Source organism: Lepisosteus platostomus, chromosome 10 (assembly GCF_059453375.1).
Source record: "Lepisosteus platostomus isolate fLepPlt1 chromosome 10, fLepPlt1.hap1, whole genome shotgun sequence".
NCBI lineage: Eukaryota > Metazoa > Chordata > Actinopteri > Semionotiformes > Lepisosteidae > Lepisosteus > Lepisosteus platostomus.
Genome location: NC_142620.1, coordinates 9,181,731 through 9,205,626, shown reverse-complemented (window position 1 = coordinate 9,205,626; position 23,896 = coordinate 9,181,731). Strand labels below are relative to the sequence as shown.

General features: G+C 39.5%; 4 protein-coding genes across 8 annotated transcripts; 2 read left to right on the top strand and 2 right to left on the bottom strand.

Moving 5' to 3' along the window:
- Positions 1–2: 2 nt before the first annotated feature.
- On the bottom strand, positions 3–2,618 carry LOC148653230 (sterile alpha motif domain-containing protein 15-like). 2 transcript variants are annotated; one of them, XM_088647983.1, is made up of 4 exons: positions 2,513–2,618; positions 1,903–2,008; positions 1,371–1,469; positions 3–608 (listed from the first exon to the last, which is right to left on the bottom strand). In XM_088647983.1, the coding sequence occupies exons 2-4, from the start codon at positions 1,975–1,977 to the stop codon at positions 435–437; spliced, it is 348 nt and encodes a 115-aa protein (XP_088504109.1). In that variant the 5' UTR covers positions 1,978–2,008; positions 2,513–2,618; the 3' UTR covers positions 3–434. The 2 variants fall into 2 exon arrangements, with proteins under 2 accessions (XP_088504109.1, XP_088504108.1); XM_088647982.1 differs by lacking the exon at positions 2,513–2,618 and having other exon boundaries at positions 1,903–2,316.
- tmed8 (transmembrane p24 trafficking protein 8) lies at positions 2,600–9,002 on the top strand. 2 transcript variants are annotated; one of them, XM_088647981.1, is made up of 6 exons: positions 2,600–2,741; positions 4,031–4,142; positions 4,535–4,628; positions 5,592–5,713; positions 6,239–6,532; positions 7,052–9,002. In XM_088647981.1, the coding sequence occupies exons 2-6, from the start codon at positions 4,130–4,132 to the stop codon at positions 7,267–7,269; spliced, it is 741 nt and encodes a 246-aa protein (XP_088504107.1). In that variant the 5' UTR covers positions 2,600–2,741; positions 4,031–4,129; the 3' UTR covers positions 7,270–9,002. The 2 variants fall into 2 exon arrangements, with proteins under 2 accessions (XP_088504107.1, XP_088504106.1); XM_088647980.1 differs by having other exon boundaries at positions 5,587–5,713.
- A 2,560-nt stretch (positions 9,003–11,562) lies between these two features.
- On the top strand, positions 11,563–19,156 carry LOC148653228 (uncharacterized). The gene is made up of 13 exons (XM_088647971.1): positions 11,563–11,837; positions 12,298–12,474; positions 12,725–12,830; positions 13,310–13,435; positions 13,826–13,948; positions 14,039–14,222; positions 14,675–14,797; positions 15,145–15,332; positions 15,561–15,757; positions 15,984–16,075; positions 17,298–17,352; positions 17,522–17,619; positions 18,018–19,156. The coding sequence occupies exons 1-13, from the start codon at positions 11,776–11,778 to the stop codon at positions 18,254–18,256; spliced, it is 1,770 nt and encodes a 589-aa protein (XP_088504097.1). The 5' UTR covers positions 11,563–11,775; the 3' UTR covers positions 18,257–19,156.
- Positions 19,157–19,800: 644 nt separating this feature from the next.
- On the bottom strand, positions 19,801–23,798 carry gstz1 (glutathione S-transferase zeta 1). 3 transcript variants are annotated; one of them, XM_088647973.1, is made up of 9 exons: positions 23,712–23,798; positions 22,839–22,890; positions 22,588–22,655; positions 22,227–22,307; positions 21,726–21,851; positions 21,267–21,342; positions 20,886–20,938; positions 20,553–20,602; positions 19,801–20,107 (listed from the first exon to the last, which is right to left on the bottom strand). In XM_088647973.1, the coding sequence occupies exons 1-9, from the start codon at positions 23,727–23,729 to the stop codon at positions 19,981–19,983; spliced, it is 651 nt and encodes a 216-aa protein (XP_088504099.1). In that variant the 5' UTR covers positions 23,730–23,798; the 3' UTR covers positions 19,801–19,980. The 3 variants fall into 3 exon arrangements, with proteins under 3 accessions (XP_088504099.1, XP_088504098.1, XP_088504100.1); XM_088647972.1 differs by lacking the exon at positions 23,712–23,798 and adding an exon at positions 22,984–23,334; XM_088647974.1 differs by lacking the exon at positions 23,712–23,798 and having other exon boundaries at positions 22,574–22,655.
- Between the last annotated feature and the right edge of the window lie 98 nt (positions 23,799–23,896).

Sequence of the window (23,896 nt, the reverse complement as noted above, 5' to 3'; positions counted from 1 at the left end):
AGTGACCTTTGTGCAGCCTTTCTTTAATAATCTTGATGAAACGAAGAAACCAAACTTTCTATGTAGTCATCACATTTATATACATACAAATAATTGTATATATGTACACCATCTCTTGAACGCACAGTCACTAACTGTATGAAACTTGAATGAAGCTGACTTTGTACTGTTTATTTAAAACATTTTAGTCATGAAATTCAGAACAGGGTTTCTGTTGGTGAGATTAGTACATTAAATTGTTACTTAGCTAACATTGAAAAATACTGATAACATCATTTTCATTGTTCTGGGTTAAAAAAGCTGTATTAAACACAACCCAATGACAATCAAACCCATAGAACGAGTCAGGCTAACTTGGGAGTGAACATTCCCTCATGTGCTTCCCTCAATGTATTTTATTTTTAGCGAAACCTGCAACTCAAGAAGCCTTCGCATTAGTTGTCCATCTCCTTCAGAAACTGGCTGTATGTGAGTGAATCAGCACTTTCTCCTGTTCGACTCTTCTTCTCTAAAAATAACCCCCTTGTGTCCCTGCGGGGGAGCGCAATGCTCCTGTTCCATCGGGGCTCCTCGGTCTCTAACAGCTCTTGAATGCGATGTGAAATCGCCTTGAAAGAAAATGAAAAAGTCAGGGTAAATCAACATTCATCCAACTTAAAACTGGGAGGTCCTTCAGCCCTACTGCTAAACTGCATACATTATTCTGTGTTTTTAAACACAAATGAAATTGCACTATATGCTAGGCAGTGTGGCAATGGACTGCCATCCCATCCTGAGTGTAGTACTGCCTTTCACCCTATGCTTCTAGGATAGGCTTCAGTTCTTACAGGGAATGTGTATATCAGAAATGCATACTATATATGCTTATAAGGAATAAAATGATTATTTGCTTGATCAGGGTAAGCTGATCAGACACTCAGATGATGTTTTTGCTTTTCTGCAATATTATTTCCTTGATTATCCCCTGTGTACATCATGAATACTTCATTATGCAGAAATTCTCAGTTGTTGTTTACTCACTGAGATTACATTGGTAGGAAATGTGTTTGTTATCTTGCATGCTTATGTGGGTGTAAAGACTGTCAAGCATAAATTAGTTTTAACATTTCTGTTGTGATGATGAGGAACATTGTGACAGTCACTCGAAAGGAGTGCTAGGTACCAGAGTACCAGACATCTGGCATGTGTGGTACAGTATGAACAGAATTGCAAATTCCACCAAACGATTAACAAGACTGTAAGAACGCAATCAACAAGACACAGCTTCACGTTTGTTCCCTGAGATGTAAAAATGGAAAATGGAGGTCTTGCAATATAAAAAATACTGAAATTCAACACAAGTATTCTTTCTCAATTCTCTTATCCCTTACCTTCATGTCCTCAAAATCTATGATTCCTAATCTAGGAAGTGTAGAACAATTTATTAAGATCAATTGTCTACCATTGATGCGGTTTTCTGTAAAGCAGGCCTGAGGAGAAAGACAAACATTAGTGTCATAAAAGATGTGTTTCATGTTACATTTTTTACTCAGTTAAACTTGTATCCAGTATTGCTTTCCAAGTGCTGGCATCATGAGCAGAAAAGTTTGTTGATATAGTTCAAAATTAGCTTTTATGATGTATCCAAAAATATTTAATTTCTTATAATTAGGTTGTTTTTAGTGCCATTAGTGAGTTACATGAGTAGCATGTGTTTTTTTAATTGTTTGTGAATTATAAATAAAAGAGAGCAATATCTATCTTCATTCTTCCAGCAATTCTGTGGTCAAGAGAAATTCTGACATTTTTTTCGTCAACAAATGCAACATCAACAGTCGAAAAATAACCTCTTTCCGATTTTAAAGATAATTGTAAGCCACATAAGTAATTGTACATTTTCGTTAATGAAAGCAGCATATTCACCATATACTGGGGATAGCCTAGGGATTCTATCCATTTCGCCACTTCCTCGCAGCTCCAGCTCAGGTAATCTGCCATCTTGGTTGTGTACGTGTTTCCAAGGAAACTGCTACCATAGCAACCAAGAGACATCCAGTGCTTGTCAGTACGGTTCAGAGAAAAACCTTTCATAAAAATCAGTAATGCTGACAGGTCACGTATTTGGCCACATAAATCTGAAAACATACTCCGAACGATTTCTTCCCATTTTAAAACTGATGCCATTCACGTGTATTACAAAAATGCTTATTGGACAGGCATTATAAAAATCATAGAAGAAACCAAATGAGACCGATATCGTTAATGATTTAAAAGTGATTTGCAGTGAATGTATCTCCCCGTCTTTTTAATAAGGGTATTAGCAACAAACTAATGATCTCTAATAAATCTAAACTTTTTGGCCTTATATTCAAAATATGAGAAAAAAATAAATACAGCAAGGGTTGCATCACTAACAATATTTTTTTTTTCTCAAAATATACGAATAAGCCAATTGGCTGCGTGTTTGGGCTGTTTTTCTGAGAAAAAGCACCACACGCCGTGTTAAAGCCAAGGACAGCGACTTCTTCATTACCAGCGCCTTTACGTCACTTCGTCAAATTCCGCCTGCTGTCGTTTTATTACGGAAGTCGTCTGTGGTTTTTTTCCTCCTCAGGCTTTCGTTCACTCGTGCTAAGGTCACCAATGTCGAGTGCGCAGAGCTCGGAGGCTGCTTGCATTCAGTGCTTGACTACCGCGCCTGGGTCGGTTTCTGGATAGGCATCAGTACCGGTGTGGCTCGAATCGGTACGAGAACAACCCAGGTAAGCACCATAAGATTGCAGTAGTGAAGGAGCACCGGGGGCTTTCGAGTCCATTTCCGGTAGAAATGTACAAATCAAAATACCAGATTTTCAGAAGTTGACAGTCACGCTGTTTTCAGCGAGCGAAATCAAAGAGCACTCCGCCGAAAAACGTTAATGTGGTTGACACGTACAGGCCGATTTATCACTTTCGAAAAAACGTGAAGGAAATGTTCATCGCCCAAGTCTGGGACTCCACCCGATTTTGTATATTTACATCTTTTGTCTTTGATGCGCGAATTTGCCAAAAAGCTAAAAGTGTTTACATGGCCGGTCTTCTTATAATCCTTATTGCGTAAAATAGTTTTAAAAGTTGCCGCATTAGATGATCACTGTATACAGTATATGTAGTATTTAGAAGGGGTTAGCGGGAACGAGTCGCCTGTTCGTTTAGTGAGGAGTAATTGCATGCGGATCTGCTCCATTCGAGTAGCTCAGCATAAACAAAAAAATGAAAACTACTACGTGTGTGCTCATTCAAAAAGCCATATTTTATTACTTTAATACAGAACCATGCGAGGACCGCCCTGATGCAAAGGATGATTACTCCTTTGTAACAGAATGATGTACAATTAATCGCTTGTTGTTTAAAACGGGTTTCAGGATTGTACGAATTTGACCATACTGCCCAGAACAACCAGTGCCATTCAGTAAATATTTTCGTTAAGTAACAACTGGCTTATTTTCCAATCGAATATTTACAAATAACTGGTGGCAGGCGGCCTCCACAGCGTTTAACATTAGAGCCCACGATGGGATATATGTGAAATATTATTCTAGGTGTATTTTCCAGTTTTCACTCAGATGGGTATATTACAGTAATCAACTCAATTAGAATGGATTGCAGCAATTGTGTAATTTAAGCGGTATAAACGTTAAAGGCTTTCAAAAGGTTTGTTCCATATTCGGCAAGTTCTGCAAACGGGGAATAATCATGTTGTTTGCTGTTCAGCCTGTTTATGTTTGCTGTTGTGCAGTGCATTAAAATATTCCTGTAAGTTCCAAAGCTCATGAAGAAAGAGTATGAATCTGTGCTCATAGCTTCTGAGTTGCTTTTTTCCTTTCCTGGGCCACTTTCCAAGAAACACCATAGGGATCGGAGTAATAAAATAGCGTTTTGTATATGTTGGGAGTATAAGTGTTAAATGAGCGAGTTGGCTTGAAACAAAGGTCATTGTTAGCAAAGAAATAAACTGAAACACAATCTGAAAGTTGTGACCCCATTTCACCTATAACGTTTTTTTTTTCAGAAATGCAGAATCTGGAAGCAAGTTCAGAACTTCAGTCCCGACTGTCTTCTCTGTCTGTCTCCTCCTTCCCAGGAATAACTTCAAAGAGCTGTGAGCACAATGCTCAAGAGAGGTAGCTGATAATTGCTGAATTGTAGTTTTCATTTTTCTTTAGGAATACTTAAGCTTTGGGTTTTAATGGTGTTGCAAGTGCTCCTAAATATTCTATGGTATGGCATGTAATAAATATGCTGGTTGCATAGAGGATACAAGAAATAGTGTTTTGCGAACATTTATTTAACTTTACACAGTATTGTTTTCTTTGTATTTAAATACATCTCAGTTGCTGTGGTTTAGAGATTTTTAAGGGCTGTGGAGTTCGTCTTGATTTCTGACACCCTGTAGAAGTGTGTACTATCTGTGGTTTACTTTCTGATTGCGGACAGCGCAATGTTCTGTACGTCGCAGTTACTCACACTTACTGCTGTTTGTTTGCTTTGTGCTGTCTATCCATCGTACTGATAGGCTTCGAAGCACAGACCTTTCCCACAACCCTGACAGCACCAGCCAGCCCGACAGAGACGGCACACAAGACAAAGGAACTGAACAGGCCAAAGAGGTAAATCCGTGGGGACTGGGCTTTATCTTGCATGCATTCCACTGACATCAAACCATCTTTGGCCTGCCAGATCTTGTGTTTGTCAGATATTGTACATTGATTGTTTTCAAATCGCATGCCCACTGTGAGAAGGGCATGAAGCAGGGGTCTCAAACACATTTCCTGGTGGGCATTGTGTCCTATTTTGTTCCAATTTGAGTTGTCAATTAAACCATTAACATAATGTATTAAAAAATAGATATATAAGGTATTTTACAGTTGATTGCACAAGACATTCACTTCATTAAAGTACAGCAATAGTTACTTGTTAATCAGCACAGAGGCTGGTTAGACGTACAGCAGTTATGCAGCTAAATAAACAGACCAGCTATATAAGTGAGAATGTGGTTAGAACAAGCACCAGGAAAACTCATCCCCTGTCTAAAGCTTCAGGTGGATTAATGCTATTTCCTTAAAAACACACGACGGAAAATTTTATTTTATGGCACTTGAGTGAGGATCTTTGCACTATACAGTACCTCTGTGAATACTGGCTGCAATATGTACATGTACTGTATAGCAGTTTGGGTGGGGAGCTCAGACATGCTACATGAAAGACGTTTGTGCACTCAAGGATGCTAAAATCCCAGATGTTCTGAATAATGCCGTACTGAGGTTATAATACAAATAACTCAAAGCTGATAAGAAGAAATTATGGATTTCACTTGAAGTGATATCTACCAGTTTTGATATAGGCAATAGCTGATGTAGGCAAAACTCATTAAACTACTTTCATTCAACAGAAACTAATTAAAAGCATTTTCAGGGATGGAAGGTTACATACAAGAGGAGGTTAATCAGTTGATAGTAGTAAAATAGCTTTTCTTAAGTTTTCTCTCTCATATAGTAAAAGCTCACACATGGATGCACGGGATTTTCTAACAGCGCATTGCTAATTGGCATTCTGAATTGTTTTTAGAGTAGTCAGGCAGCTGGCACGGTTTGCTGGGCTGAATCAGTGTCCCCTCCTCCAGGGCAAGACTCCAACAGGGGCTCGGAGGGGATCCACTCAGGCAGCAATGAGGCCGCATCTACCGACGGGAAAGGTGAGCATCTCTTCATGCTTCGTTTTGCTCACGCGCCCCAATGCTCCTCCCCCTCATACGTGAGGTGTGCCCGATGCCAATTTGTGAGGCTGAAGCGCTTAGAGGGAGCTACAGTGTGTGACCAGGGATGATAGCCGATGAGGAGTGGCTTGATTGAGCCAGAGTCCTCTGTAATCTGTTTTCAGATTGCATGACTTTGCAGTGTGTTCCCAATGTAGAACTCTGCCTGGGTGTTTTAATAATAAGAATTAATAATTCCTTACACTTGCTACTGATACTTTGCACTTTTCTGGACACTCCAATCAAAGCTCTTTCCAGGTAATGGGGAATCCCACTGCCACCACCCCACTTGGATGATGCAACGGCAGCTATAGTGCGCCAGTCCGCTCACCACACATCAGTGGGGAGGAAAACAGAGGGATGAAGATAATTCATAGTTTTGGAATGATCGAGGAGTATTCTGGCAAAAGCCATCTTGCCAGGTACAGTGCTGTGACTCGTGTGCGTCTCTGCTCTTCGCTGCAGCTCAGGCGCCGCCCCTCATACCCCCGTCCAACTGGACCTCCCCGGCTGTGAGGGAGCTGAAGGCGAAGCTACGGCAGGAGAAGGACTGTGTGGTGACCGTTTACCGCGGCGACGTCATGACGGTGCACGTGCCCACCATCCCGGAGGGAAAGAGGGTGTGCTGGGAGTTTGCCACGGACAACTACGACATCGGCTTCGGGATCTATTTCGACCGGACGCCGGTCACCAGCCGAGCCATCACCGTGCAGATCAGCGAGTCCAGTGATGACGAGGATGATGAAGATGAGCTGGAGGGTGAGTCTTGCTGCCTTTCTCCTTTTTGTAGACTCTCTGTTTTTACAAAAACTTATAAATAGGGGATCAGACTTTTTGAAGTCCTCGTCTTATTCTGTAGAAAACAAAAACTGCATAAACTGAATATTTTAAGTACTGTACCAGAAAGCTTTAACAAATACTTATTGATATTAAAAAAAAAATTTGGTTGCCATTGAGATAATAATATTGCATGGAGGTTCTGATGTTGAATGGATGATGATTTTAATTTGTTCTATCCTGTTGGAACACACTCTGGGCCTTTTTCTCTCTTCCAAATTTTTTCGAACTGCCAGTAAACACCAGTTTACTGTATTTTGAATGTGTTAAATACATTCAGATGATGAAAACAAAGAATTTACAAATTTTTTCCAAGCTTACGCAGTGATAGAATTATTTCCAGAAAGTGGGGCACATGCTTTACTGTGGTGAAGAAAGCTTTGGAAATGTAGTAAATGTATAGAGTCAATGGAACCAGAACTGTCTCTCTTTTCCATGCAGGATCCATCGTCCCAGGAGATGTAGAGAAAGGCACGAAGTCCTCTCCCAACTCGCATTTAGGTGAGATTCTTCCAGTGTATCGACAGGACAGCCACTTAGCAGTGCAGGGTGGCAGTCATGAATACCCGGGCGAAGGGACATACCTGTTCAAGTTTGATAACTCTTACTCTCTGTGGAGGAATAAAACGCTGTACTACAGGATATATTACAGCATCTGAGCACTCAGCGACGTTGCGAAGATGAATGTCTGAAAGAAGAACTTTAGAGATCTGTTTGTTTGTTTTTATTTGATGTGATATCGTGTTTATGGATCAGGGCTAGGTAAAAAAGTCTATATTTTGTTTAAATTGACCAATATTATTGTTATTGTGATAGTTAAGTAGTGTAAGCCACATATTGTCATTCTGGACAGCAGTACAACTGAGTAACATGTTACTCATACTTCTGGAAAATGAGTTTTCAAAGCTGAATAGTACAGCTGTTTTAGGTCATTATTATTTAAGCTTCACTGATGTTATATTATAAAGTTCCTTATTTGCAAGGTTTTGGTTTACATGCTCTGTGTAATAAATACGAGGATCTATAGTGCTGAAGAGACCCCATTGTTTTTGCAATGATGGATATGTATATGAGAAAAGAAAGAAAATGTATTTAGATTTATATAGAGATTAATAGAAAGACCTTTAATATTATAAAGGGTAAGATATTCTGTAATGGAACACACTCATAGCAGACTGGTTATGAAATACATTTGACAATCGTAATACATTTTCATGTAGCCATGTTTATTGATACCATCCTGTCACTGTGTTTCTTCAGGTGCCTAAGCTTTTGGTTTTATTCATTTTTTTCTTTATGAAGTCTAACCTTTCATATGATTGAGCAGAAAGATCCTGAAAGAAATCTTGATTCCTTGTGTTCATTTCAGTACATCAAAATGTTTACATAGACTAACAGAAAATGCAGTAATAGGATTGGACATTACAATTTTACACGTGCTCAATCAAACTGGCAGCTTGCCTAATATATTTATTCAGATCTTTTCATTAGGATATCAGTTTTAAAAAAGGAACCTGTTGTCACATTCAGGGAACCAAACCCACTTGACATTAAACTATTGGATTACACCCTGGACTTCAGCCTCTTTGGGTGTAGAATAAAGAGCTCATTTTTAACAGAACTGAGAGAACCCCTTACAAAAGCTTATTTACTGCCAGATTTGAAATGTATATACTTAAAAGTAGAGAATTCACATAGGATATATCCATGACAGCCGGCCTCCAGAAAAAGATTTATGTGGAAAAAAAAACATGACTTTAATTGGAATAAAATGAAGGGTGCACTTGAGTTTAATTTTGATGTACTGAATTAAAAAATAGCTTTTCTTATCTCAGAAAAGTGCTCTGTTGTGTTGCCTGTGGGTTTAATATTGGCTCTTTCCTTAGTTTAATACAGTGCAAAACCTGGGGCATATTTCATTTGTACAAGCGGGTGCACTGGAGCAGAGAAGGAAAGGCGGGTGGGTCATAGTGGTCATCATTCAAAAGAGCTTAACAGGCTCTAGTGCATCTTTGCACTAGGTGCTTAGTGTATTCTGTAACCCTGTTTAGGTCAAACTGACACTAAACTCTTTTGTGCTAAGTAACTCACTGTGGTTCAGCTATGTTTTTCCTTATATTCAGAAATCAGTTTACATAATTTCACCACTCTCTTGATTACTCTGTTTCTTTACGTTGAAGCAACTAGTTCCAATTGGTTGGAAAAGTTTATTTTGCTGTAATATACATTTTATATCTCTAGCGCTCATAGCCATTTCCAAAGAAATCACATATTATGCTGCTATACAGATAACTGCTGATTGCATTCGTTGTGCTGTAAATTTCTCTTGTACTAGGTCACTGTGCGCTCTTTCTGACATCTTTTTTAAGTCAATAAATTCATTTTGCTTTACCATCTTTGTTACACTGGATTTTGTCTTTACGTGAACAGTGTAAAGGTTTTTTCAGATGTGTCAGAACTGTGCTTTGTGTCAGTATATTTCTCCCTCTCCTGTTGAAACGTCTTTCAGAAAACTCTTGGTGCAATCTTTTCATTTCAGTAGTTTATAGTTTTGTCTTTTCTGAACTATTCTCCATGTTATTTGCTCATTTTAACAGGTTGCAAGATGTTTATCTGACTCTCTGTACGTGCAGTAGAATAAATTCTTATGTGGAACTGTGATGCAGCTCCTTCTTTTTCTTGAGCTCACCTCCTGAGAATTATATTTGTCTTTAAGCATCAGAAACATCTTCAGCAGCTTTATGAGATGTGTCCTGGCTCAGTGTCTGTTCATCGGCTTATACAATGTTGTGTAAACTAAAATAGCACTGAAGTTAAATGCTTTTTAAAGTTCACACCACTAACATTGAGCAAACAACTAATTGTATAGTATCAAAGGAGCTGATGACAAATCTATCCCTTTGATTCCGGGATTTAATTCAACCTGAAGTGGAAAGTATTTAAAAGCCCTACTTTTTAAGATTCTTATTATTCTGGAAGTATATGCTTTTATATACTTGGGGGCTTGGAAAAGGCAACAAATTAGTAATGGAATTATTTAGCTTTTGTAACATTTTTAATTGCTCACTATACTTTTAATATGATGTTTAATTTTTGCAAAGTTCAAATATTTCTGAGAAACATACGGAAACTTTACACCCCTTTAGAACAGATCCTGGATGCTTTGGAAATCCACTGATGTACAGAACAGGTGGCTGTTTTTCATACATTGTAATCATATTACATTGATACCAGAGAAACATGAATTCCCAGTCAATGACTGTGAACGGAATTGTGTTGACACCAGAATTTGTATCTTCCCCTTAATTGTTCAATTATTTCTCTTTGTGACAGCTGAGGTGAATGTTGCTGCCATCTAATTGTTTGCACTGTGCCTGCCTTAATTTCTGTGCAATAGAATTGACCTACTGATACTGAGATTCTGATCATCTTATCTCACAGAAGTCCCATTTAGAACAAGCTAAAATTGATATAATTTAATCTATGAACTTCAGGGTTATTACTGACTCCTCTGTGTGAACAACCTGATAATGATACTGCAATACAAAAAATAAACGTGCAGCTTTTTTCTTATCAATTTAATAACATAATCAGTTATATTAACTTCTAATGTTAAAAACCTTCTGTTTAACATCCACATAAGTCCTCTTAAGAATTATCCACAATCATGTTCAAATTACTGCAATAAAATATTGCCATATCAGTCACGTTCATGAGATTACTGGTAAGTGTTTTCTTTCTAACCATAGCAAATTGTGCTATTGAAAAGGAAAATTTAGTTTTGGCTCCTTTATATCTTTTAAAATCTATTAGTTAAACTGAGCATAATATATGATTGATAGGATCAAAGGTTCAATATTGTAATACATTTGGTGACTGACATTGGTTTTGGAGTTGTTTTAGACTAATCCAGTTACTATCAGTTTCCAATGATGGCCAATGCCAGTATGAATTAAGCAAGTAACATGTTGAGTTAGCAGTACCCATGTTCTTGGATTGACTGGCACTCAGATATATTTTTATATTCTAGCAAAATTTAGCAAATTACCTGATTAACTTATCAATTTAGAAATAGTCCATTTACTGGTGATCTATACAATCAGATGGATTGGGACTCTCCAGGACCAGTGTTCAAGATCCTTGTATTAAATGATGTAGGTTTAAAATACCTTTATTCCTGACAACCAAGAAAAAAATAAGGTGTCCTAATAATATTAAACATATTTCATGTGTATCGATTCTCAATACATGTTCAATGTGGCTGCAGGTTTTCAAGATCGCCTTACATCAGCAGCACCTGAAGAGCTGAGAGAACCTGTTAAATTGCCCCAGTTAAGCCAGTAAGCCAGCTTGTGGAGCCTGTCAGGAGTGGAGCTGGAATGAAAATCTGGAGACACACTGGCCCTCCAGGAGAAGTACTGTGTCTATGCCTTGGGCCTGTGACTCTTCCAGTCCATTCCACAGCCTTGCTTTGAATGATTTCATTCATGATTAAATCAGTACAGCAATTAAGGAGTTGGCTGTATCAAAATAGTGGAGCGGCGTTGAATGGCTCCATGGGTTGAAAAGCCCTGTCTTATACAACAATCAATGTATGATTCCAGTAAGATTAAAATCTGGGAAAACACTTTTTTTCCCCGCGATGGAACTGCTGGTTCTCTGGGTCCCATAGCTCTCATTATAGAAAGCTGATTTGCCAGTCAAGTAAACCACCTGAGAAGCTAAATTGCTTCTAAACGTAGCTGAGCGCCTCATGATGAAAGGATTGCAGTATAGCCTGCAAACTACAGTGGGAATTCTTACTTTGTCAGTTTGAAACACAGGTCGTTAAAACCAACAGAGATTAACACTGCCTCTTCTGCGCCCGCCTGGACGTTCAGAAGATTGCTTCAATAGAAGTTAAATACAGAAATTAAAATACATTGTCTTTTCTAAGGTTTTCATTAACCAATACCGATTTAGGGCTTGGTATTCGACGTCATTATAAGCGAGACGCCAAGGGGTTGACGTAATTTGTACTGTGGTGCGTCCGTCGTTTCAGTGTTTGAAATGAAGTGGCGGGCTAGTATTTATATGTAAAAGTTTGCAAAGCCGCACATTTAACATAAATCAGACAAGTACTTAAAAGTGCGTTTTAAATGTATAATTCTTAAAGACTGGTTGAGATGGGGAGGGTCAATTTTTTTGCTCTCTGGTCCTTGCGAGACGCACCCCAGCAATTCATCAGGTAGTTACAGAAAGATTTTCGGATAATTAAAAACGCTACATCCTCGAAGATAAGCATTTAGATAGATGGTGTTCTTTGTTTGAATAAGGCGCAGTATTGTAGTAACCGAATGTCTTGTAATAAAATAGTTTCATGCAATTACAGGTAAAATAGGCTACATAAATTGCAACTATTTGAATAGTTAGGTCAGGTGTCTTTTCAATTTATGCTCTTTAGGGCTAAGCAGTTGAAATTCACCTTTTGTGTTTTACCAAAGCGCGTCGTTATTTTATGATTACTTATTGTGAGTTGCAGGTTTTGAAATATCGGGAGCGTTCCTTTACTAAGCATAAATTCGCAGTTAGTGAAGTGTAAATGTTTGTGTTGGTAAAGGCACAGGTTAGCGGTAGAGTTGAAATCTGCTTTTCTTTGATGAAATCTCGAAATGGCAACCAGATACTGCTGTTTTCCCCCCCTTCAGTAAATCAAACCGTCTGAGCTACCGGGCGCAGTTACCTTTGCCTCTGCCAAAACAGCTCGTCGTGTTCAGCCTTGGAGACTGGAAGTCGTATTCCAGCGATACCACCATCTCCGTAGAGGTGCTGGTCAGCCCCGATGTCAAGCCACAGAAGATTGGTGGTCTTTCCTCAGAAACAAGGTACCCGTTTCTGTAACAACGTGTAGTGTAATGAACAAAACCAGACTGCACTTGCAAGCTATGGTATTGGGCCTTTCCTTGTTTAAATAACATTGTAACGGTAGAATAGGTCGCTTTCAGACAAGGCATCTCCCCAAATAAACGTTGATGTCCAGAGACGGAGCATTGGAGTTAAGTTGTACTGTCCGCTCCTAGCAAATGCCGTTTTTAATTTCTTTTTACTTGATGTTGTTATAAAATGTACATGAAGGTGCCTGGTGTGGGAGGGGGACTGGAGGCTGGACCTTCTGACCGCTGCAATGGAGCAGGCAGATCTTGGGGTCTCTGGGAAAATTGTGCTGACCGTCAGTGGGAAGGTAAGGCAAGACGCTAGTGCTGGGGGTCGTTCTTGTAACTGGCTGGGCAGATACCCCTCTCTGGGGCAACTTGCAAAACAGACGCAGGCATAAAGTAAATACCTAACAAAGCCCATCAGGTGGTAAATGGTGTGCAGGTAAGAATTGAAGATTAGAATAGCAATGCAGAAGAGCACAGAAGATTGTGAGTGCAAGAAAGATCACAGGTGCGGCCTTAACCTCACTCTGGTGCCTAATATGAATAAACTATTTGTGCGTTTTACTTTTTGCTTCTTGCAAAGGTATTTTAACACTCCCAAAGAATGATGTGTTTGTTTTTATTTAGCAATAGGTTAAGGAAAGCCAAAACTTTACATCAGCTGTAAGGTTCTAAATCCACCATTTTAAAGCTTCGCCTGGCTACAAAGGAGAATTTCAGTCACCTTTTGCTGGGCAGATGGCCCCTGAAAGTGTTCATCCCGAAATGTTTTCTCTAACAGGCCAAAGCTAGCTTCACAAGCAGCACGCCGATGTCGTCACGGAAACGCCTCAGTCTGGACTGGCAGGCCTCCTCACAACAGGTGGAGACCTTTGCTGCAAAGCTTTACAGAGGAGGAACTCGGCTGGTGAGAACAAGCACAAGCTGATCTAAAACAGTTGTGAGCAACCAATACAGGTAGAAAACATCTGACAACAAGAGTTGAGTTGATAGTGTCACTTTTCTTCACCCCTTATTGCTTTCTAGGTGTGTTCACCAGGAAGTTTTCATTTTTCTTTTTTTTTTAAATAACAAGGATTATTTAATTGTGTCAAAGTGACATGTAAATGAGTATGGGGTGCTTTCTTTGTCCCGTTCTTTGACTTTCTAAGCACTATCGCAAGTGATAAAAATAAGGACAAAACTGGATTCAGCAAGTTCATAGTAACCTTTAGAAATTGCACTGTTTTGTTTGACAAACTGTCTTAAAAATCTGCATGAACTGAGTGCTCTCGTATATTTTTACAAACGCGTGAAGAGCCCTGAACCCACAGTGTGGAGAAAGAGTAGGAGCCAGAGTACAAGCTCTGCAGAGCTGAGCAAGACACGGTGTGAGACCAGAGACTGCTCCCCATTGAAAAAGCCGCCAGCCCTGTCAATGGTAGGGAGTGATAAGGAATGCTATGGTGGCAAGCACACATTCTGAGAAATGTATGTGTTTAAAAACTAGTTTGATGTTTTTCTTATGCAGGATCATGCACCTAAAAATACAGTTTTTGGGAAGAGAGTGCTCAGGAACTCAAGTTCAGGAGAGCTTAGCAGCTCCCAGAATTCCACTGAAGATCCCAGCCTGAGGAAGAAGCCCTGTGTGCGATCAGCATTGCGAAGCGATGAAGAGAAAACAGTGTTGTGCTTGAGGAAATCTGGCAAAGCAAGTACGTCCCAGTCTCTTATAAGGGTGATCCATGTAGTATCTCTGTTCATAATGCAGTTACATCTGATAGTTGTCTTTTTGCTTTGTATGTTGTAATTAATGTAGTATTAACATTTCAGCTATCTTTTTTTTTTTCCCCATCTAGAAACCATTAATTTGGGAGAAATGTGCCAGAAGTATAAGAAGTATAAGTATAGGCTTTTAATTATTTCCTCAGTTCCACATATAGCCTGGAAAAGGAAACGGTACTTATCCTTGATTGTGTTAGTGTTTCATGAGATGCATAGATATTGGCTAATAGGACAGAAGTAAAGCATTACTAAATACATGTAATTATATTGCTCACAGTAATAGGTGTAGGTAATACAGTAAGTAAAAAGAATTCCTTACTGAAGCTTTCTCATGTCAGAGCAGAGTCATGGCCTTGCTGAGAAATGAACTCTTTTGCTGTAGTTTGTCCCAGTCCGCGGTGGAGTCACACGATGTGCCTCAGTGACCCCGAGACTGCAGTTCTGATCGGAGGAGAGTCAAAAGAGCAGACGCACTGCAAGGACTCACTTTGGAAGCTTGAGATTGGTGAGCAGCCGCTGGAATCCTCTATTCACGCCCTTAGTATTGTGAGGTCTGACGTTTTTTTTTAAATGTTTTGCCGATTGTGAATACTTGCCTGCTAAGGAAAGCAATATTTTTAGGAATTCCATTTTTATTTTATTTATGGTAATAGAAAAAGCACCCGTGTTTGAAGGCAGTGGAGGTTTGTGAAGCAACAGTCGTACTGGGAGAACCTCATGAGCGTATGAGTTTATGAAGCGTTAATGTTCTGTTGTACGTGCGAACACAGATTGATGTTCAACCCTTTATCCCACATAAAACTATAAAACACCATTGCAGGAAGTGACCTGGTCTTGTGTCTTTTGGTGCAGATAATGACTTTTGGTTTCCAATGGACTCCTCTGCCTCAGGCCCCACCCCACCCTCCTCGCTTGGTCACTCTGCGACATATGACCCCGAATCCAAGAAAATATATGTCTTTGGTGGCATGAAAGATGGGAAACGTTATAGTGACATTTACATCCTCTGTACCTTGACCTGGAAGTGGTCTCGCATTGCTGTGAGTTTAGCAGGAAGTGCTCCGTACACCTTTTATTATATATTTTCAAAAGGTCATTGTTTTTGTTTTTGGGTCTGGTACCCACCCAAACTTCCTGAATATTTGTTAACTGTGTAAGAGTTTGGAAATGGTCTAATCTGTTTACTGCCTTGAGAAAACAATCCATCGTTGTTCAGCCTCATCAGCCATGTGCTGATTTCGTAACAGCTCAATTCGCGTGGCTTGCAGGCAAAAGGCAAAGTTCCAACGCTGGCTTACCACAGCGCTACCATTTACAAGAAGGAACTGTTCGTCTTCGGTGGCATCTATCCCAGCCGCTCTCCTGAAGGCAAGGCCTGCAGCAACGCCCTGTACATCTTCAATCCCGAGTACGAGCTGTGGTACCAGCCCATCGTTGAGGGAGACAAGCCCCTGCCAAGATTTGGGTCAGTCTCTCTTTATTTAGCATGATTTCTTTATTTTATTATCTTTAGCAACTCTTTTTATCCCACTTTCTATTTAGTATTTTTCTGTGGAGAAAGACTTACAAGGGGAAGGAATTAAAGGAATTTGCATATCACACCTTACCCCATCTTTAATAAGAGAGGGTTGGTGAGATGGTGTAAAGGAATGCAATCAAATGTTAATGCTCTGTTCTTTTTATTCTTATAGGCACACTGCTACCCTGTTGATGAATAAGCTGATTATTTTTGGAGGGAAAAAGACTCCAGCCTATCTGAGTGATCTCCATATAATGGATCTAGGTATTACCAGACTGTATGTGTGGCAAGGTTCACAGTTGTTTTTTTGCTGCAATTTAAGCTGTGTTAACAAATAGTTTCTCATTTCGTGGCACTGGCAATTAGTGCATTTTATTCTTTATTCTGATTTTGGTAATCTGAGCATCAATAGAACACTTAGAACTGCAATGAGTTCCCAAAATATCTATTTTTGTAGCAGGCTCATTGGAATTTTAACGAATAGGCATGACCTAGGTCAAGTCATTATGCTGATTGAGACCTATCACTATTGGGGATTATCACTGGCCAGTGGTGTGTGTGTGGCCACAGTTGTAAGTCTGTACTTAAACACTCAACTTTAAGTTGCTGCTGGTGGTGGTCCATCCACCAATTTGCAGATGCTGTCATGCAATGGAATCCCTCAATCTTCTTGTAGAGCCTGGACAAGCTTGTGCAAATTCAATAGTTTCTGTGCTCTAGATGTGAAGCATAATCCCACAGATGTTCAGTGGGGCCCAAGTCTGAAGATCACTGCTTCCTTGACGTAATTATTCTTACACAAGCATGCGAGCTATAGGAATGTTATATACCAGGATGAGACCATCTGGAAGGCAGCAAGTGAGGTGCCAGGACTTTAACGCCATCCACTCAGATTTCCTTCAAGCACCACAAGTGGAGTTCTATATCAACGAGATCCTCCTGTCCACAGTGTCACACTTGCACATTGCAATTGATTAGTCAAATGCGAACAATGCCTCATTCTGCACATCCACACATCACTTGCCAAACTCCATCAGGGTGATCTGCACATGTCCTCCATTCCTGGTGAGTTCACCTGACATTATCTGGCCTCCAGCATACCAATGGCACAGATGCATAATTCTCTGGGTAAACTGTGCATATTGATTCCTATCTGTGTTTTTATTTTCCAGATTTGATGGTTTAAATCAACTCATTATCCGTGTCCAATTAACCAAATGCCAAAAAATCTTTAGTCAATACTGTGTACTTATAGTGGTTTCTTTTGATGGTTTTGGTTTCTTATTAAATTTACTGTGCATGTATAAAGGGCAAATGCTATAGAAGAACAGGTTTTTTTAGATAGCTACTGCAGGTCTTTGTGAATAAGTAATTATTTAAGGTGCTTAACTCTCTGTGGTTCTTCTTTGTTGATCTTGTGAAACAGTGTTGAGGTTTTAAGGTTGCTTGAAGTAGATTTTTACCTCTCAAAACTCTTCTGTTCCAGGCTTCATGGAGTACACAGCTGTTAAGTATGAAAACACTCCTCCAGTGCCTCGTGGGTGAGAATCATTTCAAGTTTGAGTTCTGAGAAAAGAAGGGTATTCTAATATCCTTCAGAATAGAAGGAAATTGTAAAAATTGACTTTGGTGAATGTCTGTTTAAGGAGTAGTATACTATGGCAAAAATTACATGGTGAATTATAGTAAATCCACCAATGTCATTGTCAGATTCCATGCAGCTGTACCAGTGTCTGATTACAAAATACTGATCAGTGGTGGCTGTAGTGCCAATGGGGCCCTTCAGGACATTCATTTATTTAATTTAGGTAAGTAACAAATGTAAACTTCCACAAGCGCCAGTCTATTTTGTGAACTGGTAAATGCATCGCTAGAATTTGCTGCTGCTGAAAGTTATGTACTTTAATTTGTAGGAAAGCACTAATATAAAATTAGAAGTGTTCTGTATTCTTCCGTAATGTGTTTTTTGTTTCGTTTTTATTTGTGTGCAACATGATGATATCTCCCTTAGGGCTTGCAGGAAAGTTGGGTGTAAATCCACGGCTTGTTATTTTTGCATTGGGTTGTTGCGCTTTCTATTTGAATCTTTACCTAATTAAGGCCAAACGGTTTTCCTCAACTTAACCCTCTTAAGAAGGCCAACTCATTTGTTATTGTCGTGCGACTGAGAGCTGGCTCAGGCAGTCAGCGTTCCTCTCTCTTCCAGAAAGCTGCACTTGGAGTTCTGTACCATCGCTAGCGCTTAGTGCAGTACCCAGGGCCGGACACAGCATGGTCAATCTCGCCTGGCCACACCTCACTGATGCGGACAAGCAGAGGCAGGGGAACAGGACCTGCTGTACTATCCTTGTTTTCGGTGGCTCCGACTGTGCTGGAAACTTCTACAACGACACCCTCAAAACCGTTGTAGAACTAGAAACGGAGAGCAGAAAGCCATGTCCTTAATATGCAATGTTATGAACTTAAACATGAGTGTTTGTTTACATTTAGCAGCAGAGATTGGATTTGGGAGAGTGATTATTTTTCCAATTTTTGAAGTTTTTAAGAGCAGGTTTTGGTGTGTAATTCAACAGACCATTTGATTTAAAAGCAGAAAATTAGTTTTTATTTTTTTAATTATATAATCTATATTTTGAGCCAGTCATTGGACCTTTTTTTTTTTTTGCAGGGTAGACAAATATCTTTGAATTTTTGTGCCAGTAGGTTATAGATTTTAGGATGGTATAAAATGGTTTACAGTGCTCAACATTGTCACTTTCTTGCCTAGCAATTTGTTTTTGTGAGGTTCATAGATATGGAGTCTGTCTGAAAGGACTGAAGTGTATAACCTTACTTTCTGGCAGTCTGAAGTCACTTTTATACTTGCTGTAAATCAGTTGGTATTTTTCAACTCTGAAATGCACCTCATCTGGGAATTGGGGACTTTTTGTTAAGATAATGTAGCACTGTTAAATCATTTTGAAAGACTTGTTTTCACTACCAAGCCTTGTACCCCTAATAGTAATAAACCTAAGCAAAAAAAAAAGATTCTAAATCTCCTGTCATAACGAACCAGACTAAGATGTAAACATATTGTACAATATAAATACCAAAATTTGTTTTAGGATTGGGTTACCTCATTTTGAAAGGACTAACTGAAGTTTTGATAAAGCCTATTCAAATGCACATACAACTAGAAACCATCTGAGTTCAGCAGCTAGAGGTGCTATAGCTCCCCCACATGCCTGAAGACACTTGTGACACTCAAGGAGGCGGCTTGTCAGATTCATACTGTGGGTTTAGCTTTATCTCCTTTCTGTGTTATAAACTGGTGCTTCTAACTGCTTTTTAATAAGTACAAGTAACCATCCATTACCAGAAAGACTCTTTTCTTTCCACAAAGTCTACAAAGGGAGGGTGACGGGAAAGCAGAAGTGAAGGGAGCACATGGGACTTCCCCACCCCCCCATGCACAACACATTGTATGCTTATAGAGAACCAATCGAACCTAATCTGCATGTATTCGAGAGGTGAGAGAAACCCACTAGGTACATGCTAGTTCCATCCATATTCTTACAGCTGGATTCAAACCCAGGACCTTGCTACTCTGAGGCAACAGTGGTAGCTGCTTCTACTGCTAATAAAATGTAATAGTATTTATATCAGAGTACTGTAGCTTAGTGTCCCCTAAGACTGTAGAAATTAGTGATGAGATCAAGACTTTTCACTGTGACCACAGCCTGATAAATGAAAACCGGGTATTAGTATTTTTAGCTCCACTATCCAACAGTGAAAACCTGGGAACCTGTAATCTATAACTTTGTAAATGGTGAAAGGTTTAGTTGTCTCTCCCCCACCCCCCCCCCCAGTGCACAAAAGTACCCCAGTGCTAAATATAGATGCTACCGAGACGATTGAGGTTTCTGCTGTGGAGGTGGTTGGAAGGAATGCAGGAAAGAGAAGACAGCCAATTCACCTACAGTTGGAATCTGAAAAAAAAACATCATAAATGGGAAGAAAATTTTTCACCATTTATTTTTAACGTTGGGACTTCACTTGTACAGTGTTCCGTCATAAATCAGTTATTTTTCACACCTGGTCATTTTGCAGTTCCACTGCGTGCTTCCAGATTGAAGAGCACTGGACAGGCCTTTCCAGCTCCACTTTGGTAGAGCAGCTGCAGAGCAGTCCTACACACGCAGGTCTGCTGGGGTGTCAGGCTGGCATGAGGGGTGACTCGTCTGAAATGCTTCCATCTCCAGCAAGGTCTGGTTCAGCCTCTTGATAGTTGGGAATGGAGTGAGGTCCACCTTAAATCTAATTGATAAACGCAGGTTCCCTTAAGTGGTGAAGTTTTATTTCTCTATTGGAGACTTGCTTTGACAGTTAAAATTTAAAAACCTATGATGCTTGAGGTGGTCAGAATTAATTAGTGCATCCGTGTTACAGGCAGCATTAGAGAAAAAATTAAAAACACTGTTTTTGTCACAGTGAGTTTCACCAAATCTTCAGAAGTTGTATATAGCTTTTACTCAGGAATTAAATAGGTGTATCCCTTTTAACTGAAAGCACTATGGGGATAAACTGCATAACCTTCTGGGTTGTGTTTATTAAAATGCACAAATGTTTTAGGTATGTTGAACAAATACCTTTCATAGTTTAGAAAGGACGATTTCAAGTTATTTTGGGTAGACCAAGGCCACTTACTTAATTGCCATCTTTCATTTTGAGAAATCATTTCATTAACCAGTCCTGGTCTTACCTCTCTGCATTATAAACTTGGGGTACCAAGCAAACATCTGCCATTGAGATCTACAAAAATGAGAAAGCATCAGTCATTCACTTGCTAAAACAAGACTTACTGAAAGAAAAGGCCTGCACAGCTTTGTACCTGTTAAATATTTAGCTAGCTTATCTTATGTGAGTGCAAAGTTCATAACTTCTGTAGTGACCAAATTTAGAAACCTTGGCACTTGGACAATTGCAGAGAGGCGAAGTCAAACTGAAAATGAGGTATTAAAGTCTTCCCAGAAGACCTTCTACTGACTTGCTCAGTAGATTATGGACTTAAACTTTTTCATGCATTTTACTTTACCTCATTGCCGACGCAGTACTTTCCCGATGTTTGCTGCAGGAGGTTTTCCAGTGCTGGAGAAACATGGTGAACACTTATCAGCCCAGGCAAAGTGCCATGTCCAATTAAGCCAGAATCACCAGATGTGGTTAACAGTTTGGAATCATTCATATCTTGACAGTCAGAAATAAAAACTATAATGATTTACTAGCTTGCAGCACAATAATGTGATGTTCCTGTTGAGAATTTATGTACTATATACAATAAGATACAGAATAAATGTTTTAAATGTTTCAGGACTTTAAAAAGCAAAGAAGAAAGTGTCACGCTACTGTATGTAGAACGTTCTGCAGGAAATCCTATGAAGTGGGTAGGGTGCAATGCGACAGTTCTCAGACACACCTTGGAAACCTCTGATGATGAAATGCTGTGCCCATTCCACTTTATCAGTCCCAATCTTCTGTAGTACATACAGGTTCTGTGGGAACAGAAAAGATCTTGCATCACATAGTTTAAGCATTTGTTTCTAATAAAACGTTTTTAATTAGCTCATTTATTGGTATCGTATGGACAATTGATCAGAATGTTCATTCATTTCCGAACATTCTGCACCTAAAGTACCTTGTGTTAAAATCAAACAGCTTTTGACAAGATTATTACCTCAATATAGTAATCTGTTCACCCTCTCTGTGATGTAATAATCGTCAATTACTTGGCGATAGCTTAAAGGAAGATTTTCTTTTAATTAAGAAGAATTTGTATCATGGTATTTATCACAGATGTCGGCTTGTATGAGTTACTTGAAGGGAGAATGTAGGTTTCAGCCAAGGGGCATTCACATTAACTTGTGCATTCTGTTACCTGAAGGGGCTGGATCCCTGAGACAATGTGGTCACAGATCATGCGCACCTGGGCGCGCTGCTTGGGCTCAGCTGGGAGCAGGCGTGGTCCAGGTCTGGTCTCATCAAGGTACTGGATAATTGCAAGCTGGGGATGATGGGAGAAAACGTTTAAACGGGTATAAGTACATCAGTGTCTCTAACCTGCATGCATACAATGTTTACTTAATTTTTGAATTCCTGCAATGCAAGGAATATGGGTTAGAATGGAAAATATGTCTATTTCCAACTGAGTAGTACAGAATGTGAAGGGAAACAAAATTAGGGGGAAAAGGTGGAAAATATTTTTCTAATTAGCACATCAACACATTCTTTTATTAATGTTTTGTTGCTTAACTGTTCTAAAGATGTTTTAATCTGGATCCAATTTACTGTAAAAGGAATCTGTTGGCTTTCAATGGTCTTTAACTGTCCGGACAGCCATGTTTCCAAAAGCTACCAGGATTTCCCAATTCAAACTTACCGACTGGGACAGAGTGATGCCATCGATGCACATTGCAGGCACCTGCTGCATGGGATTTAAGGTCTTGTATTGTTCTGTTAGCTACAATAAGCAAGAAATGATAGATTTTTGTATGAGGCAACTGGGTGATGTTGAGAACTGGATTTAAATATGAACTGGTTTATGAGCTCTATGGCTCTGGCTGGTTTAATACTGTACTTTTACGATTTCATTAAGTCCCACTATTCTGGTTGAATTTTTGTTTTAAGGTCTTTCAAATAAGTGGGTAGTTCTACAAAAAAAAAACACTTAACCTTTCCAATATTTTATAGCATATTTTAAACTAAACAAAATCATTTTAAAATTACCAGTTTAAGGTTACCTGCTGACCTCCATCCTTAATAAGATTCACTGGGACTTGGTCGTATGCAATACCTTTCAGCAGAAGAGCTATGGAAGGCAAGACAAGAACCACTTAAGTAATCTTTTACATCTGGTTTCTATTAGGTGTATGCCAGTTTTTGAAAAAGTACTGTATAAAAGGCAAAACGTAAACATAGTTAATGAAATGCTAAAAACAAAAGGTGGCTTTCTGTGCCAATTGCAAGCTTACTGTTATCAGAAAGAACTCACCGATTCGAACTCTCCATGAACAGGAACTCCTGAAATATCCATACAGGACGGGCTACAAGAGACGAAAGAATTTAAATGTAATTCTGTTGCCATTACTTCGGTTTTACACTTGGATTCCAGAACACTTGTGCAATTTGATTCTCACCTTGGTTTGAGTTGCCATAGTACCGTAATATAACGGGGCCTTGACAAAGAGTGAATATCAGTTAAGTTATAGCGATCTTTTCTTTTTATGGCAACCAATCAGATAACGTCCCAAAAATCCTCCTCCTGGCTTTCTCATACCAGCATGACTAAGCACACCCATGCGTGTGGTGATACCATCAAGACGAGCGATGCAGTCCGAAGTCTGGGATCAGGAACGTTTAACAACGACAAACCCCAGATCTGACTCCCGTTGTGCAGATCGAGCATGCGTGCCATTTTACCGAAATCTGCTACATAAAGTTATATTTAGATCCTTTTGTTTGCACAGTTAGAACAATTGCGAAGTAGGTATGTGCAGTCTTACCCCATCCCCGTCAAAAATGAAAGATTTTCAACTTGTAGCCACTTCTAGCAGTGTCTCCTGCTGTGTAGTACAAGCATAAATTAGTTTAAATCAGGACAATGGCATGGCAATGAACTGAACTTAATACATATTCAATGCACACACACCTATTTACTGTGGCCAGAATAATGAATCATTCGTACTGCAGACGTATGTATATTATAAGGGTGGAATTAGAAGAGCTCACAGCAAATCACGTAACGAGAGCGTGTCTCACATTTTTGAAACCGTTCATCTTCCTAAAAGGTTATGCTAATACTTTCACGTATACGCCATGTGTTTTGGGGGTTAGACACTGCGTTGATCCATACACGCACTTTTACCTTTAGCGCGGCACTCATTTTTCCTCGAAATGATGTCGCGATATCACATTTCTCTTTAAATATAAAGCTCCACCCTTGCAGGAGCGTAATATTCTGATTAGTTGGAAAGTATATTGCGCGAAGTGCCGATTGTCGCGTTGACCTCTGGGAATTGTAGTTTTCCCTCCCCCTCTATGTTCGTTAGC

Coding starts and splice junctions, on each gene's coding strand:
- LOC148653230 (XM_088647982.1), bottom strand. CDS start 2,163: ATGGCATCAGTTTTAAAATGGGAAGAAATCGTTCGGAGTATGTTTTCA. Junction 1,470..1,902: donor TAGGCTATCCCCAGTATATG/GTGAATATGCTG, acceptor CTTTCTCCTCAG/GCCTGCTTTACAGAAAACCG. Junction 609..1,370: donor TAGATTTTGAGGACATGAAG/GTAAGGGATAAG, acceptor TTTTCTTTCAAG/GCGATTTCACATCGCATTCA.
- LOC148653228 (XM_088647971.1), top strand. CDS start 11,776: ATGGGGAGGGTCAATTTTTTTGCTCTCTGGTCCTTGCGAGACGCACCC. Junction 11,838..12,297: donor GCACCCCAGCAATTCATCAG/GTAGTTACAGAA, acceptor CCCCCCCTTCAG/TAAATCAAACCGTCTGAGCT. Junction 15,333..15,560: donor GGAAGTGGTCTCGCATTGCT/GTGAGTTTAGCA, acceptor CGTGGCTTGCAG/GCAAAAGGCAAAGTTCCAAC.
- gstz1 (XM_088647973.1), bottom strand. Junction 22,308..22,587: donor TTAAGGATGGAGGTCAGCAG/GTAACCTTAAAC, acceptor TGCTTATTGTAG/CTAACAGAACAATACAAGAC. Junction 20,603..20,885: donor AGTACTGCGTCGGCAATGAG/GTAAAGTAAAAT, acceptor TCATTTTTGTAG/ATCTCAATGGCAGATGTTTG.
- tmed8 (XM_088647980.1), top strand. CDS start 4,033: ATGCAGAATCTGGAAGCAAGTTCAGAACTTCAGTCCCGACTGTCTTCT. Junction 4,629..5,586: donor GAACTGAACAGGCCAAAGAG/GTAAATCCGTGG, acceptor AATTGTTTTTAG/AGTAGTCAGGCAGCTGGCAC. Junction 6,533..7,051: donor TGATGAAGATGAGCTGGAGG/GTGAGTCTTGCT, acceptor TTTTCCATGCAG/GATCCATCGTCCCAGGAGAT.